The 21,137-nt window shown below is 37.6% G+C and overlaps 1 protein-coding gene across 3 annotated transcripts in view; it reads left to right on the top strand.

Annotated features, from left to right (window-relative positions):
• Positions 1 to 21,137, top strand: part of CWF19L2 (CWF19 like cell cycle control factor 2) — a 60,175-nt gene that overhangs the window by 343 nt on the left and 38,695 nt on the right. The window contains exons 1-8 of one of the 3 annotated variants that reach the window (XM_086881950.1): positions 5,943 to 8,360; positions 11,203 to 11,313; positions 12,031 to 12,147; positions 13,551 to 13,658; positions 15,077 to 15,196; positions 16,331 to 16,424; positions 17,570 to 17,685; positions 17,973 to 18,700. In XM_086881950.1, the coding sequence (XP_086738076.1) occupies positions 11,272 to 11,313; positions 12,031 to 12,147; positions 13,551 to 13,658; positions 15,077 to 15,196; positions 16,331 to 16,424; positions 17,570 to 17,685; positions 17,973 to 18,700 (1,325 nt within the window). In that variant the 5' untranslated portion in view covers positions 5,943 to 8,360; positions 11,203 to 11,271. Of the gene's footprint in view, positions 1 to 5,942; positions 8,361 to 11,202; positions 11,314 to 12,030; positions 12,148 to 13,550; positions 13,659 to 15,076; positions 15,197 to 16,330; positions 16,425 to 17,569; positions 17,686 to 17,972; positions 18,701 to 21,137 lie in introns of those variants that run through there. The other 2 variants (XM_086881948.1, XM_086881949.1) reach the window with 2 other exon arrangements.

Here is a 21,137-nt window from a genome sequence, read left to right on the forward strand (position 1 = left end):
GGTGCGGAGGGGAGCTGGGCTGCGGCACCGACAGTGGCAGGACGCGGTCTGGAATCTCTGAGTGACACCCACTTGATTTCGTGCGTTTTGCCACTTGTGGTATTGATCCTCTTGGTTTTTCACTTCTAACGTATTTCTGTGCTTACACCTTTGGAGAGAGCCGGAGTCGGTCGTCTTTACATTCTCTCTTCAGTTTTTTTAATAGATTGAAAAGATGGCACCACCCTCACTCCCCGGCCTTCTCTAGGCTGAACAGGCCCAGCTCTCAGCCTTTCCTTTAGTGAGACCTAAAAAGCGACTCCTTCTCCATGTCTTGTGGCCTGTCTTCCCTAAAGAGCCTGTATCCCTCCATTGCAACGTTCTGGTCATGGAGTGGTGATAACTTGAAGTTGTGTGCGTGTGTTAAGAAGTGGGAGCCTGATTTCATAGCATCAATTACTTGCCTGGTTTTACGTTGTTGTACTGTAAGACAAGAATTAGGAGGCTCCCACTAACAGGTGCTTTGGTAGAGCTGCAGTGATTTGCAGACCCATGCTAATCCTGATGCATTTTTTTCAAAACCTGCCTATGTGCTGGTTTTGGTATTTGTGGTGATTCTTGTTGTGACTTGTTGGTAGAGTGAATGCTGAAGTCATAAATGGCACATCACTTAAGTGACATGGCTTGTTTTGGTGTTTAAGGGGGAATAAGAAGAGAAATGTAAGAGAAGGACAGAGTGTGGAAAGAGAATGAGGTTGTGATGATGGGTTTTTGACAAAAGGAAGGCCAGGGTAAGCAGCAGCCAAATCTTACTGGGCAAAGATATTGTCAGAAAAAAAAGTAGTGGAAAAATGGCCTGAATAGCTGCTGCTTACACAATAGTGTAAGCTTTTCTCAAGGCAAAGCAGAAAGAGAGAATATTTCATTTAGTGTGTCATGTGGGCATCTCCCTTGTGCAGTTGTGGAACCATTTCTTGGCAATAAAAGTTCCCTTCAGTGATTTTGTCCCTTTTGACAAGCAGTTGAAGGGAAGTTAATTTAACTTAGTAATAGTGAATCACACCACCCCGCAAAAGTTTGCTCATGTTATTGTCTGTTGCTTTACTTCAACTGCTGTATATGTTTAAGAGTGCTCCTTTGCTCAGTTCAACCTCTTGGATGTTGAGAAAATACACTTACCGGCAAGCAAACCTTATGTAGGGCACTGTTATCCTGCTTTACCTTTCCTTCTCAGCTGGTGCCACTTGTACAGCAAGCTGCCTGGGCTAGTGCCACTGGCTCAGAATCCTAGAACAGCCCTGGCTGGAAAGGCCTTGAAAGATCACTTGGTCCAACCCCTTGTGGGAAAGGGAGCCTAGGTGAGATTGATTATTGCTCTGTTCAGTCATGTGTTGAAAAACTCCAGTGACAGGGATAAGTTTCCTCTTGTCTGATCATTCAGGAAGCACAGTGCCCCACCCAGGGTACACTGCCACCACCTGAGGCTGTCACTGCTGGCACTGAAGCCCCTTTGCAGAGGGCAGCTCCAGTGAGCCAATACAGCCAATACAGGATATGTCTCAAAGAGTTCTTTGATGATACTTCATAGGTATTCTACATAGCTTTGATGTAGCTTCATAGGTCCTAGCTCTCACTGTTAATATATTCTTGTAGGTTTAGATTCTGCTCATCAGCCTTACTGAAGAATATTAGAGAATGTGGTTTGGAGTTATTAGAATGAAACCAAATCTGATATATTTTCTTTTTGCTAAGCTGTGGTGTATTAAAAGGTATGTATGTAGGATCTTCGTTGAATTTTGTAATTTTCTTTGACTTGAACAAGAAGCAGACCATCACTGTATTGTTCAGCATATTTTTTAAATGCTGTGAATACAAATTACTCGTACATGAATATCTTAAAAATGCATCTGCAATGTTTGTGTGATACTAAAGAAAACCCAGTGCACAGCCCTAATTTTCTGGAGTAAGGCAAACACTGATTTTCATTGTACATCAGTGTGCTCAGAGTTGGCTTTCACCGTTCAAAACTAAAAACTGGGGAGTAAATAGCTCTATAAAGATGCTAAATCGTTGCTTAGACAAAAGCTGATCAAGTGTTAGAACTACGGTGAGAGGGGTAAAGAACAAAGGAAGTGGTTGCACAGACACATTACCCATTTCTGTGTAATATCAAATAGCTCGTGCAGCCCTGGTCCCAGCATCTCAAGAAGAACCAAACTTCTTGGAGAAGGCAGGAAGAAAGGTGCAGACATGATCTTAGTGCAGACTGTCCGAGGACTCAAGAGGTTTTGAGACAAGGAAAGGCAGGGTGAAAATAAAGTTAGTACAGGAGAGTTCTGTAAAATTGTTAAATGATACAGAGAAGGGAATAGAGAAATGCTATCTGCTGGTTCTTTCAGGTTAAGAACTAGATTATATTAAGGATTTTGCAGGTAGACAGCTTAAAGCAGACAAAAGAAGTAAACTTTCAGACAATGCACAGAGAAATTGTGGGTCTCTTGCACAGAATGTTTCAAATACTGGCACTGCACTTCCATCCAGACAAGAATAGCCTAAAATCTAAAATATATATTGAAAGGTATTGATTGAAAAGTTGTTGAGCCTCAAATATCTAGAGGATGCAGGAATATTTTGGAGATGGCTCGCTTTAAACTTAAGCCTGTATACACTGCAGCTTCCCTGGGTGTTGCTGGACAATTTTTAGTTGGGATACTAGCTTAGATTATCAGTTCTGAGGTTGTCACAGCACTGAGAAATCCAATACAGGGAAACAGAAGGGAGTATAATTTATGAAATGCTAGCAACTGTGATTCTTCAAGTCCATTTTACATGGAGTGTAGGAATGGATCTGGGGACAATGTGGTTCCTTTCTACAGAAGTTAACCATTAGAGATGCTTGGTCCCTGTATGGCTGATGAGAAACTTTCCCAATATGACTTTTCAGCTTCTTACTGAAAGTCACAGTATTGAGTCTGTGTTATATTTCCAGATTGTTGTTTTCACTTCCAAGCAACTTAAAGCTAAGTCAGATTCTCTGATTTTCAGAGGTTCTCTTGGGTGCATTGGGTAATACTGAAATGATTTATGAATACATTAATGATCAAATGGTTTTCTTTGCTGTTGCTTGTGGAATTGCTGTGTTCATCATCTTATGAATGTCCTTGAACTGTTTCTTTTCCTTGCAGTAAGAACAAAAAGTTGAAGTAAGGTGAGGACATATTGAAGGTTGGGAATTTCTCCCCCTGCCCCATTTTCTATACCAAAGTTTTAGAATCTGTTAGTAAAAATGCATCAGAAGCAATTTATCCTATACAAGTCCTTGTGGGCCAAAGGAAGCTGTAAAGATTCCTTTATTATTAATTTGGCTGTTAGAGAAATTTCGGGATGAAACTTTTTTTTTTAAACTCATTTCATCTTTCCTCTTCCCATTTATGGGCCCAATAACCTAATATAGCTATGTAAAAGGGCAGCATTTTAAAGACCTCCTGTAGCTACTCTGTTATTTCTGAAAAGTCAATTTAGCATTTTATAATGTGAAAGCGTGAGGATGTCATAGTTGCCATGCCAATACTCTGCTGTCGGCTTTTCAGAAATGGACTTGTTGCCGCCTGTGTGAGAGCAGATTAATGTCCTAAGTGTATTGACTTTCTCTGCTTTGCTTTGATTATGGCTGGACTGCCTGCTGCAGTGAACAGCCAGCCGGGCAAGGGAGGGGAGTGTCCTGCTCTGCTCTGAGCTGGGGTGGCCTCTCCTCAAGTGCTGGGGGCAGTTCTGGGTGCCACAATGCAAGAAAGACATTAAAGTATTGGAGAGTGTCCAAAGAAAGGCCACAAATACAGTGGAGGGCTTAGATAGAGGCTGCAGGTGTATGAGGACTGACTGCAGTCACTTGGTCTGTTCTGCCTGGAGGAGACTGAGGGGAGACTTCATTGAAGTCTGCAGCTTCCTTGTGAGGGGAAGAGGAGGGGCAGACACTGATGTCTTCTCTGTGGTGACCAGAGACAGGACCCCTAGGAACAGCCTGAAGTTGAGTGAGGGGAGGTTTAGGTTGGGTATAAAGAAAAAGCTCTTCACCCAGAGGGTGGATGGGCACTGGAACAGGCTCCCCAGGGAAGTGGTCACTGCACCAGCCTGACAGAGTTCAAGAAGTGTTTGGACAACACTCTCAAGCACATGGTGTGACTCCTGGGGTGTCCTGTGCAGGGCCAGGAGTTGGACATTGGTTATCATTGTGGGTCCCTTCCAATTCAGGATATTCTATGATTCTATGAACAGAACTGGGAGAAAACCATTGCAAGACTTTTTCTCCGTGTATTTTGATCGTCTTGCTTAGGCAAGGAGCAAGCAGGAATTTATCACAGCTGGCTAGCATAGTCATGAAAATTATTTGGTGATTGTAATCCTGGAAGCCCTTTACTTTGGGAAAGACAGTTGGAAAGCAGTGTAGTCTTTGCTTCTGGTATTCTGAGAAATTTGCAGAAATAACTGTACTTTGGCAGCTCTGGAAAGATGAGATCTTCAGCCAACTCACCTTAAGGAGCTCTTTGTTATGAAATATTGAACTTGCACTTGTTTTGCTGAACCGAAATGCCACACAATTCATTGATCAAGAATTCTCTTTTAAATCTTGGAAGTGTATTCTTCTCTTTATGTAGTCTGTCTTCCAAACTGCACTGATAAAACCCAGTGGCTGATAATGTTTAGGATAATGATCAGTGATCAAATAATTAAGTGTTGACATGCAAATTATTATAAAGCTTCAGAAATAGCATCTTGTTTTGATTAGCACAATAGTTCATGACACTGCTATTTTGGCTTACATGTTTACAGCAAGAAAATAATCTGATGGGTGTTGTGGTAAGTGCAGAGATGTGTATTTTTCCTAGACATGAACATTTCTTATGGAGACTTCAAATTTTGGATTACTCTAGCATCTGTTGTATCATATGGTGTTTTTGTATTTTAGGGTTGCTTTTCTGTTACTTGGGTTTTTTTCCATGGCCTTTGAGTCCTTCACTCTTTGGCCTCTGGGGGTGATGTGATTTGGCCATTCCTTGTGCAGAAAATCCTGCCTTTTAATTTTTAAGGATTACTGACAGATTGGAAGTTGAGTGTAGATAAATAAGACCTCAGTCAAATAATGTATATTATTGAAGCAATGAAAATAAATTGATACCATAAAACAAGTTCATTGCACAAACAAGAAATTACGTGTTTAGTTTTACTTATTTGTAATTCTGAAACTAATTTATATTTCTGAAAAAATCAATTTGGGATTTGCAAGTCATTATTTTTAGAAACCTCTTGTTTGATGTTTTGATTAGACTTACATTTTTTATTTTCTTTGAAAATACAACTTAAAATTAAAGAAAAGCAAACAATAAAGAGTGTATAACAGTATCACTGAGTTCACAGTATTAGAGCTCTAAAGAAGCTGTGGTATCAGCAGGTTTTGCTGGTGAAGTATGATCAGATATTTCCTCCTAAAAGCCTAACTTTTGGCTTTTTGCAGTGATCAGTATTTGCTGAGGTGATGGAGTGCTTGGCAGTATTTTACATTGCAGTTTTCAGTGGAAAATTACAGAAATCTCTCCTTAGGCAGAAATTAGTAGCAAAACATATCTCTGCTAGGGATTATAGTTGCTTCTGTGCTGTAATAGTAAGCACCTCTTTTTCACATTTTTTCCCTTTTAAATTCTTCATGAAGTGTTACATCCCTAACTGTATGTGCTGAAGGAAATAAGTACTTCAGCACTTAAATCTGTGACATTGGAAGAATAGTAGTACTGAGAAGTGAATACTGCCTTTTCACAAAAGATTTTCAGACTTTTGTCAGAGCACCCCTATGCATCTTTGCAATAACATCTTTGAACAGACCTGTCGTTTTTGAAGGTCAGTGATGAAGACAGGTATCTTCATTGCTATATTCTGTAAGGCCTTCCTCTGGAGCTTGCTTTGCCACAGCAGTGGAGGATCCTACATTAACAAGAAATACCTGTTTATGTTTTCCTGGCAGTACCAGCTTCTGTTTATCTTTTGTGTCTGCACGTGTACCAGCAGAACTGGTGCTGCCTCCCAGATGTTTTCTGACTGAAGGCTGACATCTCCTGCAGCCTCTCTTCAAATCACATCTGACTTTTGATTATTGATCACAAGAAGCTTAAATGATAGAAGTACTAGTCACTTCAGTGACCTTTCTTCTGTGCCTTTTGGCAGGTGAAAATGACAAGAGTGGTGGCATTTCCAGTTGGCAAAGCTGTGTCTGGGGGAGGTGGTGGCGCAGGCAGCTCTCTGACTCAGTTTCAAGTTGCCAAGTTGGGCTGGAAGCTAAGCTCTTTCTTGTGTTTCTACTGCTGTCCTCCTTGGGAAATCTTTGTGGATGTAGAAATAATTGGAATATTGAGACTAGAAAAATAATCTAAGCATTCACAAAAGTAAATGTGTTATTCAGGCAGAGAATTGGTATAAAAGCATCAGAACTGAAAAGAAGGGTATGTTCAAGTTCCCTGGAAGTAAGCACTCATGTAACCAGGGCTCTCTGTCCCTGAGCTTTGGGATGATGGAAACTGGGAGGGTAATACTACATGATAATAATAATGCTACAGCAGCCTTTCTGATAGCTAGTTATTAGAACAGTTAAAACAGTGGTTTGTATGATAGCATGGGAGATGATCTTGAAATTAGAAAGAAAAGCTCATTGTAGATACTTTGAATGCCTTATGTTGGTGTCTGAAAGACTGGATAGGTGTTACTTTTTTTGAACTTTCCTAACAGAAAGCTGTTGCTGAAAGGAAGTTTTTTCCACACATCTTTTTCCCATAGTGCACTTTCCCCCTTTGTTCTGTGTGCTTAAACTGGTAGCCTTGATGTCCATGCTAGAGTGGCAACTTGTAAGCTTGTTCTGCAGGAGGCTGCGCTGTGCTTGGTGGGATTTATCTTGTGTCAGGGTGGTGCTGGAAGTGACTTTGCCTGAGACTGGACTGCAGGAACAGGCCTGGGTGGGTAAGGTGGTGGGAACATATGAGGGGTAGTGCAGAGAGGAGAGGTGTGGGAATGGAGCTCTGCCTTTCAGTGGCAGGTGGCCAGGACAGCAGCTTAGCTGGTGCTCTCTCTATAACAGTATAAAGTTTTTGTTATACTGTAATGGTCTGATGTGCTGTAGATTTTCTTCTGATTGCTTGTGGAGGAAAAGGGAGTCTTTCTTCTTTTGGATGAAGAAGTTGACTATTGAGTCATGGTGATTATCATTTAAAGAACTAGAGGTTGACCACAGTTATAGGTGGAAAATTGCAAGGTCTTTGTAGTGGTGTGGAAAACTTTCCCTGGCCTTCATGAGAGCTGGAACAGTACATAGAGTTGAGGTCAGGAAAGAGTGTTGGTTGTGGTTTCTGTGAGCTGGGGAGGAAATTTTTGGCTCTAGGTGACGTCCCTCCATCCCTTCTGGACATCCTTGAGGGACTGCTGTATAACAGCATTTAAGCTCCATTTATTGTGTGACCTTTAACTTGGCTGTTGGCAGTGTCTTTGATCTTTTCTGCTTCTTCCTGGTGTGGCATGATGTAATTTTTATAGCTTTTGGGTTTTGCATCTGCAATGTACTACAGGCTGCTTTGGAGCAAATTTAATTCTTCATTTAGTAGATCGTGTTGTCAGCTCGGTCTGGCCTTGATGACCTCCTTGATGGAAACCAGAAAGCACTTTCCTTGAACTAGGTTTCCTCCCACATTCAGATGGATCTGTGAAATTCAAACCCCTTTTGCCTACTTGTGGTAAAGACTGTAAAATTTGTCTCTCTTCAACCATGGCAAACATTGCTGACATAATGTTGTAGAATAATTATTGTTTCTATAGCAAGTTAATAGCAGACCTTGCAGAGTGCCTTGCCAGCGTTAAACTTCACCTTGTTTTTGTTGCAAAGGAGACCATGAGCAATTTTATTAGGGTGTTGCAGACATGTGTAGTGTAGCATGATACTTGTCCCTCTTTGACAGGTTGTTGCTTGTAATGTGTTCATGTGTACATGCACAGGCATTTGCATAATTAAGGCATTGCTTTTAAAACAGGTATTTCAGAAATGTATCATTACTATTTATGGAGAAAAAACTGAAAAATGTTGCTGTGATGACCTAAAATGTACCTCATTTGTAAAGGGGAAAGAATAAATTATTGGATATTCCTATGGTATTGTAAGTATTAATGAGCCTTAATGTGAATTAAATGCTTGGACTTCTGTGGGTTGACAGATATGAAACTATTAGAGTTGGTCCTCATAGATAGAGTGGTAAATGTGACAGGAGAATTAATTAGTTTTCTTTCTTTTTTACATTTTATGACATGCTAGTAAGCCCTGCAGCTTTTGAAAAGAAAAGTAGAATATAAAGGTAAGTTTGAAGTGTAGGCAGATTTTCCACCTCACTTCCACTTAAGTAATTGTGTGTGTGTGAGGAGAAAGCATAATTTACAATAAAAATCGAATATTATAATCTGAGGGAGCTAGATTTTAGAGATAGAAAGATTCAGATGGTATTGCTGTTAACGTTCTAGTCTCGTGTTAAAATGATAATTTAGGTGAAACTATAACTTCTTTTGTATTTTTAGATCTCTAGGCATTGTTCTTAACTTTCTTCTTTTTTCTTTTTTTCTTTTTTTTTATTTGATTTTGCATAGATACATTGTTAAGAATCTTGTATATTTTGTATCCATGTCTAGGAGACACAAATGTTTATCTGATGCTTTTGTTTCTGTCTTTCTCTTTTTAATAGCCAGGTGGTCAATCTGCCACTACACATCCATCTTGTCCAGTCCTGTTTCATTTAGTATTTAGGAGACAGCAATCTGTAGTCTGATGGTGATTTCTCATCAATCTGTGTTCTAAATTAGTATTTGTGTACTTCAGCCAAAATGATGAAACACCTCTTTCATTAAAATTATGTATCTCAATTACTTAAATACTTGCCTTCATTTATTTTGTTTATTTTTAGATCCAATAAAAAGTATAAAAGCTCAGTTTGTGTCTTACTTATAACATTACCTCATTTTATGTCATGTTTATTTGTAACTTTGGTAGCATGAAGAATATTTATTTATTTAATTTATTTATTTAATATTAATGTTATTTAAAATATACTTGTTATTATAGGAAATGATAAGAGGCTAAATCTCCCATGACAGGCAGAGAGCATCTACAATGAAGACATGTTGACAAGTTGATTTTGAGTGGCCTTTATTTGTAGCATTTATAGATTTATGGGCCTGAGAACTGCAAAAGGGGTTGCTGTTAACTCCATCTGCAGTTCTTTCTCAACCACAAGTGAAATGGAATATACAGAAAAGCCAGCCCTTTATTTTCAGTCTACAGCTTGGCAACTTGTTTTGTGTTTCCTTGTGGAGCAATAAGCTTGGAGAGTTGTTGTTGTTTGTTGGGTTTTTTTTTCCCATCTAGAACTATATTTAGGTTCCCTTTATCTCCATTGTTTCATCTCTGTCCAGTTAAAAGCTTTAAGTTTGTAGTTTGTGGCTTGTAGACATTTTGTGAGTTGCAAAGCTGAGGTTATTATCCTTTGCTTGTCCAAAAATGTGGCATGTTTAGTTACTTTGTTTTAGTCAGATGAGTGTATTTATCATTGTCTATATGGACTAGAAGATAATATGTTAATCTGATATATTTTTGCATGAATTTTCAAGGGTGTTGTCCCAGGTATCTTAGGGTGGCCAGGGTTACCTCTCTGTATCATGGAGAAGTTGGAGGAAACACACCTGCATTTTTTGGAGTCCTGGGTGGTTTTAGTGATGCTATGTTGTACTTAACAGCTGTTCCACTGAATTGTAGTCCAATTCATTCTTTAGTTACTTTGTTTACTTACAGACTAGAAAATGTTTTGGTGTTGGAATAGATGTTTGAATGTGTTCTTAACTCATTCTTTCTTTTTGCCTGACTTTTAAATTTTAAGAGGTAGCATTCACCTTTGTAGACTGTCGACTTCATTCTGGAGATGAAAGTCTCGGTCTTGGCCTCTTTATTAAGGCTGATTTATACGATATTTTGTTTGTTTTACAATATTTCTTTGTTTAAGATCAAGAAGTCTGGGTAGCAGCTTTGCTTTGCTTGCATTAGTACATTAGAAAGTTTATCATATGGAGCTGCTAAGAAAGCAGACAAGGAAGATTTAAAAGGGTATTTAAAAGGGTATTTTGTTTGGGTATAGATATGTAGTGGGTTTTTTTTTTTCAGTATTGTGTTGTGCCACTTTCCATATGCTAATGTCAGTGTTCAGAAACACAACAGCAGTCCTAGCTTGTGAGGTAGCACTTAAAAAAACCCAAACCTTTTAATCTTATTTTTTTTAGCATGTATTTCTGTTCTTTGAATCGTTATAGTGTATTGATCATCTTCTTGCAAGCATTGTTTTCTATCAGGACAAAAGCTGCAGATTTTCTTCTTGGCTATATCAAAACAAGAGAAATTGCCCTGTGGTAGGGAGGTTACTGTCTTGTGGAGTGCACAGGCTTGGATCTGGAGAACTAATAGCTGGCCTGGAGGAAAGACCTCAACTGTTGTCCAGTCTCCTGAGACTTTTTTATTTGTTTGTTTTAAATATTCGTCTTTCTTAAACTTGCATATGTTCTCTTGGCTTATATTTGACAACACTTTCTGGTAAAAGTTGGTGTTTAAGGATATGAATTCCAAACTCTTCCTTTTGTTTTTGTTTTGATTTTAGTCACTTTAAAATAAACCCCTCAAATAACTAAAAACGCAAAAACACATTAAAATTTGCAAGACTTATCTGACACAAAATTAGGGTAGTAGTAATATAAAACAACTTTCCTCCTGTTTAATCAGGGTATGGTGATATATGACATAGGATATATGGGATAAAGACTTTCCTAAAGACTAGTTATACTTAGGTAAACTTGCTTCTGAAAGTCATGTTTGTGCTGAACATAAGAGTGAGCTTCAGAGGCTGAAAGAAATAATTATTTTATTGATGTGGCATATAAAAATCCTTTTTAGAAATTGAAACTGTTTGCAGTTTAGTTTTTTCAGAAGAACTAGTAAAAGCAATTCTAGTTTTATCTCCATAATTAGAAAGGGAGGAATATTCTGAAGATTGAAATGCAGTTCTCACCATTGTGTATGTTGTGTCAGTGTGGCTTGCAGAGCTGTGTCTGTAAGGAAATGCTACTCAGCTCCACCTGGTTATTTTTCTTGTCTGTTTGTCTTAGGCCAAAAGTAGTGATGAAAAGAAGGAGAGTTGCAAGCTGCTAAAGGATCTGCAGGGTGAAGATACATGGATGCCTGCTGATGTGAATGAACGTGTGGAACCACTGGAAAAGGTAATGAAATTGCAAATCATTGAATTGGATTGTTACCTTTACAGAATGTTTGTATGAACAGAAGACTTAGAGGGCTTTAAGATGGTCTTTTAATCCATCCCAATTTCTGATTTTTTTATGCTTTGATACTAGCTTTTTTTAAGGTAGAAATTATCTTTTATTCACCAGGAGTTAAAAAATTCTGTCATTCAATTCCAGCTTTAATTTCTACCAAATTCAGAAAAGCAAGTGCTATCAGACGATGATAATCCCACTGGGAGAAATCTGGAGGATTCAAGGCTTCATAGTAGTTTCATTTGTAGTCATTCACAGGAGAAGCTTTAATGGAGCCTGTGAATATCACATCCTTTTAATGTGCAGGTATTTCAGCAGTGGAAAGATGTGTACTGATATTGGAGTGATACCTGAAAAAACAGGTTTGATCAAAATAAATGTATTGTAGTAGATAGTATCTCTTTAGTTGTAGTGCCTTAGTTCCAATGAAAAAGATACTGAGAGGGGTAAGAAAATTTTGATTATGGTTGTGAGGTATGCCCTCCCTCCTTGCCCCTACCACCCCAGCCTATCCCTCCCTCCACAGAAGAGAGAGAGCAGTAAAAATAAAAGGTATTTATGTGTGTTTTACCTTTCTTCAGTGTCGTTTGATAAGTAGGTTTTGATTATTTTTTTGTATATGGGTGATGTGGTTTACTGGATCTCATTTACATTTACTTGTAGGAACATTCTGTGCAGAAGAAAAAGAAAAAGGATAAACATTCCAAAAAAGCTAAGAAAGAAAAGAAGAAAAGTAAGAAACACAAGTCTGAAAAGAAGGATGAACTTGATAGTTCTTCGGTAAGTTAGAAATTTTAAAATAATTCAAATTACAGTGTTAAAACTTGAACCATTTTAGTCCTGTGGGTACACATGGTTAGTAAAATTAAGGCTTATTCTTATAATTTTCTGTTGGGAAAAATTGCAGCAAAATGTGTCAGTTTTAATATACTGAGTATTTAATCAATTTAAAATAGGCTGTTACGTGAGTGCCTGTGAATTTTATAATAATAAATTCACTCATTAGGAACTAAAGGATTTATAGTTTTTCAGCAGAGAAAAAATTAAAACATTCTGATATAGAGAGGAAAATTTCACAGATACCCTGTAGTGTGTGGTATATGATAGAAAGATGTATCTAAAATTGCAAATAGTTGACTTTGATTTTAAGCACGAGTTACCTCTACCTTTTTCCACAGACGTTCAACATGGACACTCCCAACAACATGGGAGTTGTACATGGGTCTGAAGGACTTGAACATTTGAATCTGTAAGGACATGCCTTCACATGGAAGGGCACTCTAGCAAAACAGTGCAGAGACTGCATTTGGAATCTGGGTACTGCTTTCTGGCCACGTTGTGGAAAACATCTTCCCAGCATTTTTGGTGCATATCAGGCAGCACTGTTAGTTGTAATTTTCAGAGTTGTTTTTATGGAGTGAAGGAACGTCCATTACAATGAGACTTATTTTTCAGGGGTTAATACCAGAGGTAAACTGTAATATCAGTGTGGGAAGTAACCAAAGGCACAAATGTCCCACCTTCTCCATGGGAGTCACCAAAACCCTTCAGATCACAACAGGGACTCCTAGGATGCAACACAATCCTGGCTGTAACTTCCATAGAAAGTCTTTTACTCCTTAGATAGGTTCATGTGAATAGCAAAGAAACACTGTTCAATGCAGTCCTATTGGATTCAAGTGAAAAATCTCAGTACACTGTTTGCAAATGCAAGTGTAGGAAGATGGGTACAAAAATAGCAGGCAATAGCATGTTGTACCATGCTTTATATTGTGCTGTGTAACTGATCTAACTTTTTAAATGTGAAACATACTTAGTAATGCATTTAGATTTTTTAAAATTTTGTTTTTCTTATGCCATAAATCCAATTGGTTTTGATTTTGTTTTTATTCTGACTGTTTTAATTTTAGCAGAGTTATGCAAATAAACTGCCAGTATGAGCTAGTGTTGCACACTGTGGTGTGCTCATGAAGTAAAATGTTTTGATCACGATGGAACAATCTTCTATGGGAATATCAATATTCTGGTTTTATTATCAGTATTTTAATATATTAAAACAGTAATATATTAGTAACGCTAATCAGCTTTAATTTTGATTATCAATATAATTGCTAAGTACTGCATGTTATTAAGTAGTGTGTTAAGGTATTACTTGTATTCTTTACATTAAACTCTCTGTTTAGGATTCTTCAGTTGAATGGGTTGAGTCAAATGTGTCACAGTCAGATGACACAGAAGAGGCTTGGAAGGTCAACGAGCAACCAGATGCTGCAAAGGAACCTTCCCTGCAGGTGGGCAGGCTTACAGCTATTCCAGAGATAAATTCATCTTGTGAAACGTGCTTTGGTTTCTTGGGAGCTCTTTTGCAGATTGTTGAGCAAAACCTATTTGACAGACAAATGTCTTTGTTTAGCTGAGTAAATGCCACTTTTCATTGATTGGAAGACTTTTCTGCCTAATAGTTCTTAGTGTTTAACGAGGCACTACTCTTAATGTTGCCCAGTACCAATTCCTTCTGTCGGGTTTTGAGGCTCTTACAAGTTTGATTTTCTCGCAGACATCATCTTAAAGGTCTTGACTAGACATGTTACTTTCTTCTTCATAAGTTTGGTGGCTGTTCTACAATTGAATAAATTGTCAGCTGGCCTTAGGTGACCCTGCATGAGTGGGGGTTTGGACCAGATGACTGCCAGAGGTCCTGTGCACATCCACATTTGTTGATGCACATTGCTGATGTGGACATAGATATTATTGATCACTTGAAGATAGATGATTTTTCAGTTCCTTCTTTCTTGGAGGAGATCTGAGAAATGGAATGTTGTGTTTCACCTCTGAAATTCTCTGGCATGTTGCCTAACATAAATTTTAAATAATAGAGACAAAGTGACATACTGTTCAGATCAACAACTACGACTTGAACTATGTGGAAGATAGGAAGATTCTTCTGCAAGTACATGTTTCAAAAACAGATGTAATCTGGTCATTTTGGTTGCTATACTAGAATTATAGAATTGCTCTAAATACTTGCCTTTATAGAGTAATTGCTTACAATGTATATATCACTGCTTGCTTTTGAGGCTTCAGTTTTTACCTGTATGAAGGTTGTAGATATATCTAGGCTTTTAATATGCTGCTTTTCTTTAGTCCAGTCCTTTTAAAATCTCCTTGGTCCGGCTTAGGTTTTGTAAATGTAGTTTTCTAGCTGAATTTATTTATTCTTTCTTATTATTTATTTATTTATTCTTTCTAGCAGAATTTAGATGTATAACTGTTGAGTTTGAGGGTGCAGTTAGTGCTTGGATATCTGAGCTATGAACTGTGTTCAGATATTGATTGTAGATTTTATATACACTAGAGAAGATGTAAGAGATCATGAGATTAGAATTAGCTAAATGAGATGTACAGTATTTGTTTATGCTAATAATTAGCACTCTGTACAGTCTGCATGTTTACTAATGTCTTAAATACCATTGTAAATATGTATTTCATATTACAGGGAGACATGAAATTTGTTTAAGTATTAAAACATTGGAAGATTAGGGTTCTTAAAATCATATTTGCTTTTCATTGAAGTATTTCATATGTGTTTCTAGAACCTATACTGTTTATTTTCAGCAGCATTTGTTAGTAGTTACACTACTTTGGTTTGGCACATAAGCCATGTTTTTGTTGGAATTATGAATACTGATTCTTTTTGTTTATTTTAAAGAGGGAAGAATGGATGAATTTAAACTTCATGTCATTGAAAACAACATCAGTAGCAGCTGTCAAAGGTGAAAGACACAAAGAAAAAGTGTTGGAACGACAGAAAGCTCAAGAACTTGAGCAGGTAGGAGGAATTAATATCTTAATTTTTTCTGCCTTTTATTAAATTTTGTGTGATGAATAAAGTAATGAATTGGTTCAAATATGTAAGTCTTTACTGTTATTAAAACTAATGCCTGATGTGATAATGATTTTAATTAAATTGGTCTGTTTGGATGGAAGGCTTCATATATCAGGCCTGTGGAGAAAACCCTTATAACTGTCTTCCAGGTAAGGAGAAATCTACTTTTGTTAGTAGTAAGTTCTGCTAGTAAAAAGTAGACCATTTTTGTCTGGCCTTCTCCATGGTGTGTGAAAGGTGCACCATTGTTTAGTGTGGTAAAAACTTAAAGTTACTGTATTAAAGTGTAGGGTACTGAGGCTTGTTGTTTCCTTAAGAAAGAACTCAGAGCAGTTGTGCCTTTCATGTCTCAATTGTTGGTGAGCACATGTGAGACTCAGGATCTGGCTGGAGAAAGGGTTGCTGTTGTTGAATGAACTCTTTTTACGTACAGTTGATGACTCCTTCATTTGTTCATTCACCTTGCTAAATGCTCTGTAGTCTGATCTGAAAATGTAATGACGGATCACTAGCAACTATTTCTTTGTCCTCACATCTCGCAGCAGGCTCTTTCTTGCCATTAGGCTTCCCAGTTAGCTGTGTTGTGCTTGGGACCCAGGCTGACTTGGATCACTATTCTTGTGCAGTATGCAGTGCCTTGGTTAGTCTTTTGACAAGGGATTAATGTTTTGAAAGTTTTTTTCCTCCACGATTTTTTTTTCCTGAACGTTTTTTCAGAGCTGTTGGAGGATCATTTAATGTGGACATCTTAAATCACCAGAATGTCATCGTAGTTAGTATATGGTTAATGACAGTTTATATGCATTCTTAATCTTAGAAAAGAATGATTTTTATAGCCTCTCCCACCCAACTACTTGCTGTCCATGCAGGTTTGTACTCCTGTGTTTTCTACACCAGTGTCTGTTTTTTCTTTGGTACCCAAAACAATGTTTAAAACAGATGCTTAGACCATGAAAGTGGTGGTGATGAATTGACAATATAACACAGACTTCATACACAGGTCTGTCAAAATTTATCAGATATTCTATAAAATACGAACCGTATACTATGCACACATTGAAATGATTTCTGTTTTAGGCCATGCTGTCTGAGAGAGAACTCAATCCCTATTGGAAAGATGGTGGTACTGGTTTGCCACCAGAGAAGGATGAAGAAGCTACAGTTAAGAAAGGTAAAGAGCAACTTTTACTAATAATCTTAAATTTCTGTCTCCAATTTCTGGACTTTGTGTTTCTAACAAATTACTCCTAATGTTGTAACATGATTATAAATAATATATATATTATTATCAATATATGCAATAAAGTAAAATTTGGATGAAAATTCCATTGTGAATATTGGGTTAATATCATAGTACGTTGTTTTGCAGAATTTCTCTTCACTGGGTTTTAATCTTGAGTGGTTTGACCTTCAGTATCTTTACAGAAATTCTCGATTTTGAACTAATTAAATAAAATCATGATTTAATCAAGACAAGATAAATTGTTGTCAACTCATTTGATTCCTTTCATTTCATTGCATAAATTACAGTTTTGAAGTTTTCACCCACAGAGTCTGAGTCACGTCAAAATGAAGTACATTACAGATGCAGTTTGTGAAACATAGTATTTCTGTAGTCTTTTCACTTATTTCCTTACCCCAGGGTTATCCTGCCCGTTTCCAGCAAACACAGTAATAAAAACCTTTCTCATAATGTCATGAAACATTTATTATATGGTGAGAATGGTCCTTGTATTCTGTCAACAGAGAAGAGTGGGGTCTAAGCTTTTTGAGAGCCTTTCCCTGTGGACAATCTGTCGCAGAAACCATTAGCCTCATGCCCACTTTTAGGAGTCACAGAGATCAGAGATCTGTACGAGCTGACAGGCATCAGTGTGTACTCAGAATGTTAAGAGCACTGCTAGCTTCTTACATGGGAAGCAGTGGGTTACTCAATTCAGTTTCTGAGAAAGGGAATTCACTTGTTTGTGTGTAAGGAGTATGCCCAAGAATGGAAACAGAATGTGGGAACAACAGGAAGGTTCTTTAGTGTACTAAAGAAACTCAGCAACTTCACATATGCCACTCCTGTCTTGGACACTGCTTATGATAAACTAGAGAAGCTTAAATTAAATGAGTGGTATTGCTGAGGTAGAAGTAGCATTAACTAATGAAAATGCATAATTATATTTGTATATTAATTCTATTTTTGTTTTGAACTCCTTCAATTTTTACAATAAGTTTAAGTGAAGCTTTAATGTCACATACAAAATAAGGTTAAATAGGAATAATTACTTGAGATGTAAAACTACAACCTCTCATCATTTTCTGCTTTAGTTACAGTGGTAGAAGATGCTGGATTAAGTTGGCTGCGAAAATCATACCAAAGGATGAAGGAGCAGGCTGAGAGAGAGAAGCGAAATTTTGAGGAAATTGTAGCTGAGAGATACGGGGTAAGGATTTTCAGTTAAATTTTCTTCATACTAATAGATGCTTGGAAAAGATTACTTTCATATAAAGGCACAAGTACTTAATGTGTAAGTAAGATGTGTAAAGAAGCAGGAATAAACAGCCTCTGACACATCTCTCAAGTGATGAAGGGTCTAAAGCTACCCAGCCTTTTATATATATTTTTCGTGTTAAATGTTTTTAATTTGTGGGATCTTATAGCAAATTTAAAATACTTACACAATACCCTATGGCCTTAAAAGTAGTATGACTTTTTTTTTCTTTCTTCTAGTCCGTGGAGGTATTTCAGTCACGATTAGAAGAAGCTGAAAAAGCTGCATCCAAAAAGGAAAATTATCACAGAAGTGGAAGATGGAAGAGGACTGACTATTCAGAAAGTGAGGAAGAGAAGAAAGACAAGAAAGTACAGCATATTGAAAGGGCGACACGAGATGAAGATGATAGAAACAGACACACGTTTGGGGGCTATTCCAGGGAAAAGTATGGCAAGGGGTGGGCGCAGGAAGACAAGGGTTACAGAAGAGATGTGTCAAGAGCAGACCAGGAATGTAGACGCAGTAACATGGACTCAGTATTAGGTGGCTACAGCTCCAAAGCAGAAAAGTACTCCAGTGAAAAACAAAATCAGGAAAAGAGTTCATCTCTAAGCAACTTGAAGCACAAATTTTTGAAACCCTCTGAGGATGATTTAATGTCTTACAGTGCGCCCAGAGACTCCAAGTTTAAGCAGACCTGTTCCAAGGAGGACTCAGCTCATAGCTCTTTGAGCAGCCGTTTCCAGAAACCTGGTGAGGATACTGGACTGTGGACCAAAACACACAAAGAAGATAGCAATGAGAAATTAAAATCTGATCAAAAATCATCAGGTACTAGGGAACAAATTGATGGCAAAAGTTGGAAAAGAACTCCGGGTGATGAAAAAGAGAAGTTGCAACAGGAGCATGCAGGCGATACCCCTGAGAAGAAACAGATTTTATCTGACAATAAATCATCCTCTAGGTATTTTATGAACATCTTTACTTGGTTTTTATTTGCTGTATTTTTCATGGCAAAATATAACCGAAGTTCTATCTCCTTTTTGACAGTATAAGCACTGATTATATCAAATCTCTTTAGCTGGGAGGAGGAGTCTTAGCCTCCGGCTAAGGGCAGCTAGAAGAAGTAAGTTAAGCAGAAGTAGTGAACATCCCCTACCGGATCTGTCTCCTCAGCACATTTGAGAATTGCTAATGGCAGGTTATTTTCTGCTTCTTTCTAATGTTAGTTCAAACTGAAGTAAAATTGGCCTCTTAGGCAAAAAAACTCCTGCAAAATATCTTAACAGTCATTGAATTTATAAAATACAATCTTGAAATGTTAGAAAATGCTGACTAAAAACTGAAATAATTAATACAGCAGGGATAGGTTTGCCACTTGTGAGATGAGCTCATATGCTAAAGTAGTAGCATATGAAAAATAGTAGAAGGTATTTAATAGAAAGTGTGTTTTCTGTGGTAAAGAGGAAGCATTAATAGGAATGGGAAAGGAAACACGAACTTAATAGGCAGCAGGAATTTAATTTTCCATGACTTGCTTTAGTGAGAGACAACAGAGAATAGTAAGGAGAGGTGGTCAGACAAGTAAGTTGTAGAAAACTGACCTTTTGCTCTGCTCATGGCCTCCTGTTCTCCAGTATTAGAAGCTTGCTGGTTCTTCCAGTGATTTGACTAGTGTGGTTGTTACTATGAATCCTTTCTTTCAGATCTTTCCAGTAGGCATGTGCAAAAGTATTTTAGAATCAGGGTGATTTTATTTAATTGCTTGGGAAAGCTGAACAAGTGAATGCTCTTGGTTGGAGTATATAAGAAGAATGATACAATTTGGTTGAAAAAAGCATTTAATGAAATATGATCAAATATAATTCCTTCTTTCTTACGTGTTTATGTCACTTATTTGCAGAAAAAACTTCTTATAGCAGGCTTATGTAGTATTTGTTTATTATTATTTCTATATGTGTATATATATATATATATATAAATATATATACATATTATATATGTAGTATTTACATACCTCATAGTGTATTTCCAAAGAATAAGTGTACATTAAGGAGTACTGTATGAGACTACTGTGTGACTAACCAGAAACAGGCACCTTAGTCTACACAGTTCTTTTTGTTTTGTATGTTGGGTATTTTTTCCAGATATTACTTGCTATAATTTGATAGAAGCCAATGAAATTTGAATTTTCATTTATAGAAAAAATAGAAATGATTTGCATGATGTTCACTTACTGTGTTTCTATTTTTTAAAGCATGAGCTTGAGTACAAGTCATGGCAGGAGTAGTTCTACATTCTGGCATGACTATTTTGTAAACACTATGTCCCATTCATAAGTCTTTGTCATGTCTTATTTTATCGTTTATTTTATTGTTTACCTAGGTGCTATTTTGCTGGAAAATGAGAAGTATATTTTTACAGTTGTTTTAGTTACTCTGGTAGCATTAAACCTGTGATGTATGAGACATTAGACATTCAAATTTAATGATCCTTTTTCTTCTCCTACATATTGCCCCAATAGTTATTGCACTGAAGTGCCTGATGTTTACCAATTAAATGCACTTTGTAAACTTCTGGTTAGAATGATCTATGGTGTCTGAAGTGAAGCCTATGAGGCTTCCTTATCTGTTGAGTCCTGGTTTGCTCATGACTTTGTTCAGGTACAAGGTCTGCACAGTCCACAGTTGTTTTCTGCCTTCCTTTGTGGGATGGGGCGGAAGGTGTGGAGCTGCTTGTTGCTTTGTGTGTGTGGTGTGTTGACCCCAGCAGCTAAGCGCATCCCAGCTGCTTGCTCCTTCTCACTCCTGCAGGGGGAAACCAGAAGAGCAAAGGGGAGAAAAACTCATTATTGGATAAAGGCAATTTAATGAGTGAAGGAAAGGGACAACAACATATGATGCAAAGGCAGTCAGTCCCTCACCACCTCTCATGAGCAGACCCATTCCCAAGCAGTTTTTGAGCAGCAGCTACTTTGGAAAGACTGCTCTCTCCAGGCTTTTTTTGTTGGGCATGACATTATGTAGCATGAAATAGCCCTTTGGCCAGTTTGGCTGTCCTTGCTGTGACCCCTCCCAAAGCCTCTGCTCATTCCAGCCTGCTTGCTGGGGGTGCACAGTGCACAGTAAGAACCAGAGAAAGCCTTGAGGCTGTGTAAGCACTGTTCAGCAACAGCCAAAACACGGGTGTGTTATCAGCACTGTCTCCAGAGAAACCTAAAGCACAGTGCCAGAGGGGCTTCTGGTCACTAACTAATGAGTGGTTTAGGGTTGCTCAAAAACTCACCATCTAAGGTATTAGCAAAAATAATATAATTTTAATATAAATCTATAAAAGTCATAAAGACTAAATTTGGAGGTAGGCTTCACTCTATTATTTACTACATGAATGAAAACATATAG

Source organism: Cyanistes caeruleus, chromosome 3 (assembly GCF_971803275.1).
Source record: "Cyanistes caeruleus chromosome 3, bCyaCae1.hap1.1, whole genome shotgun sequence".
Classification (NCBI taxonomy): Eukaryota; Metazoa; Chordata; class Aves; order Passeriformes; family Paridae; genus Cyanistes; species Cyanistes caeruleus.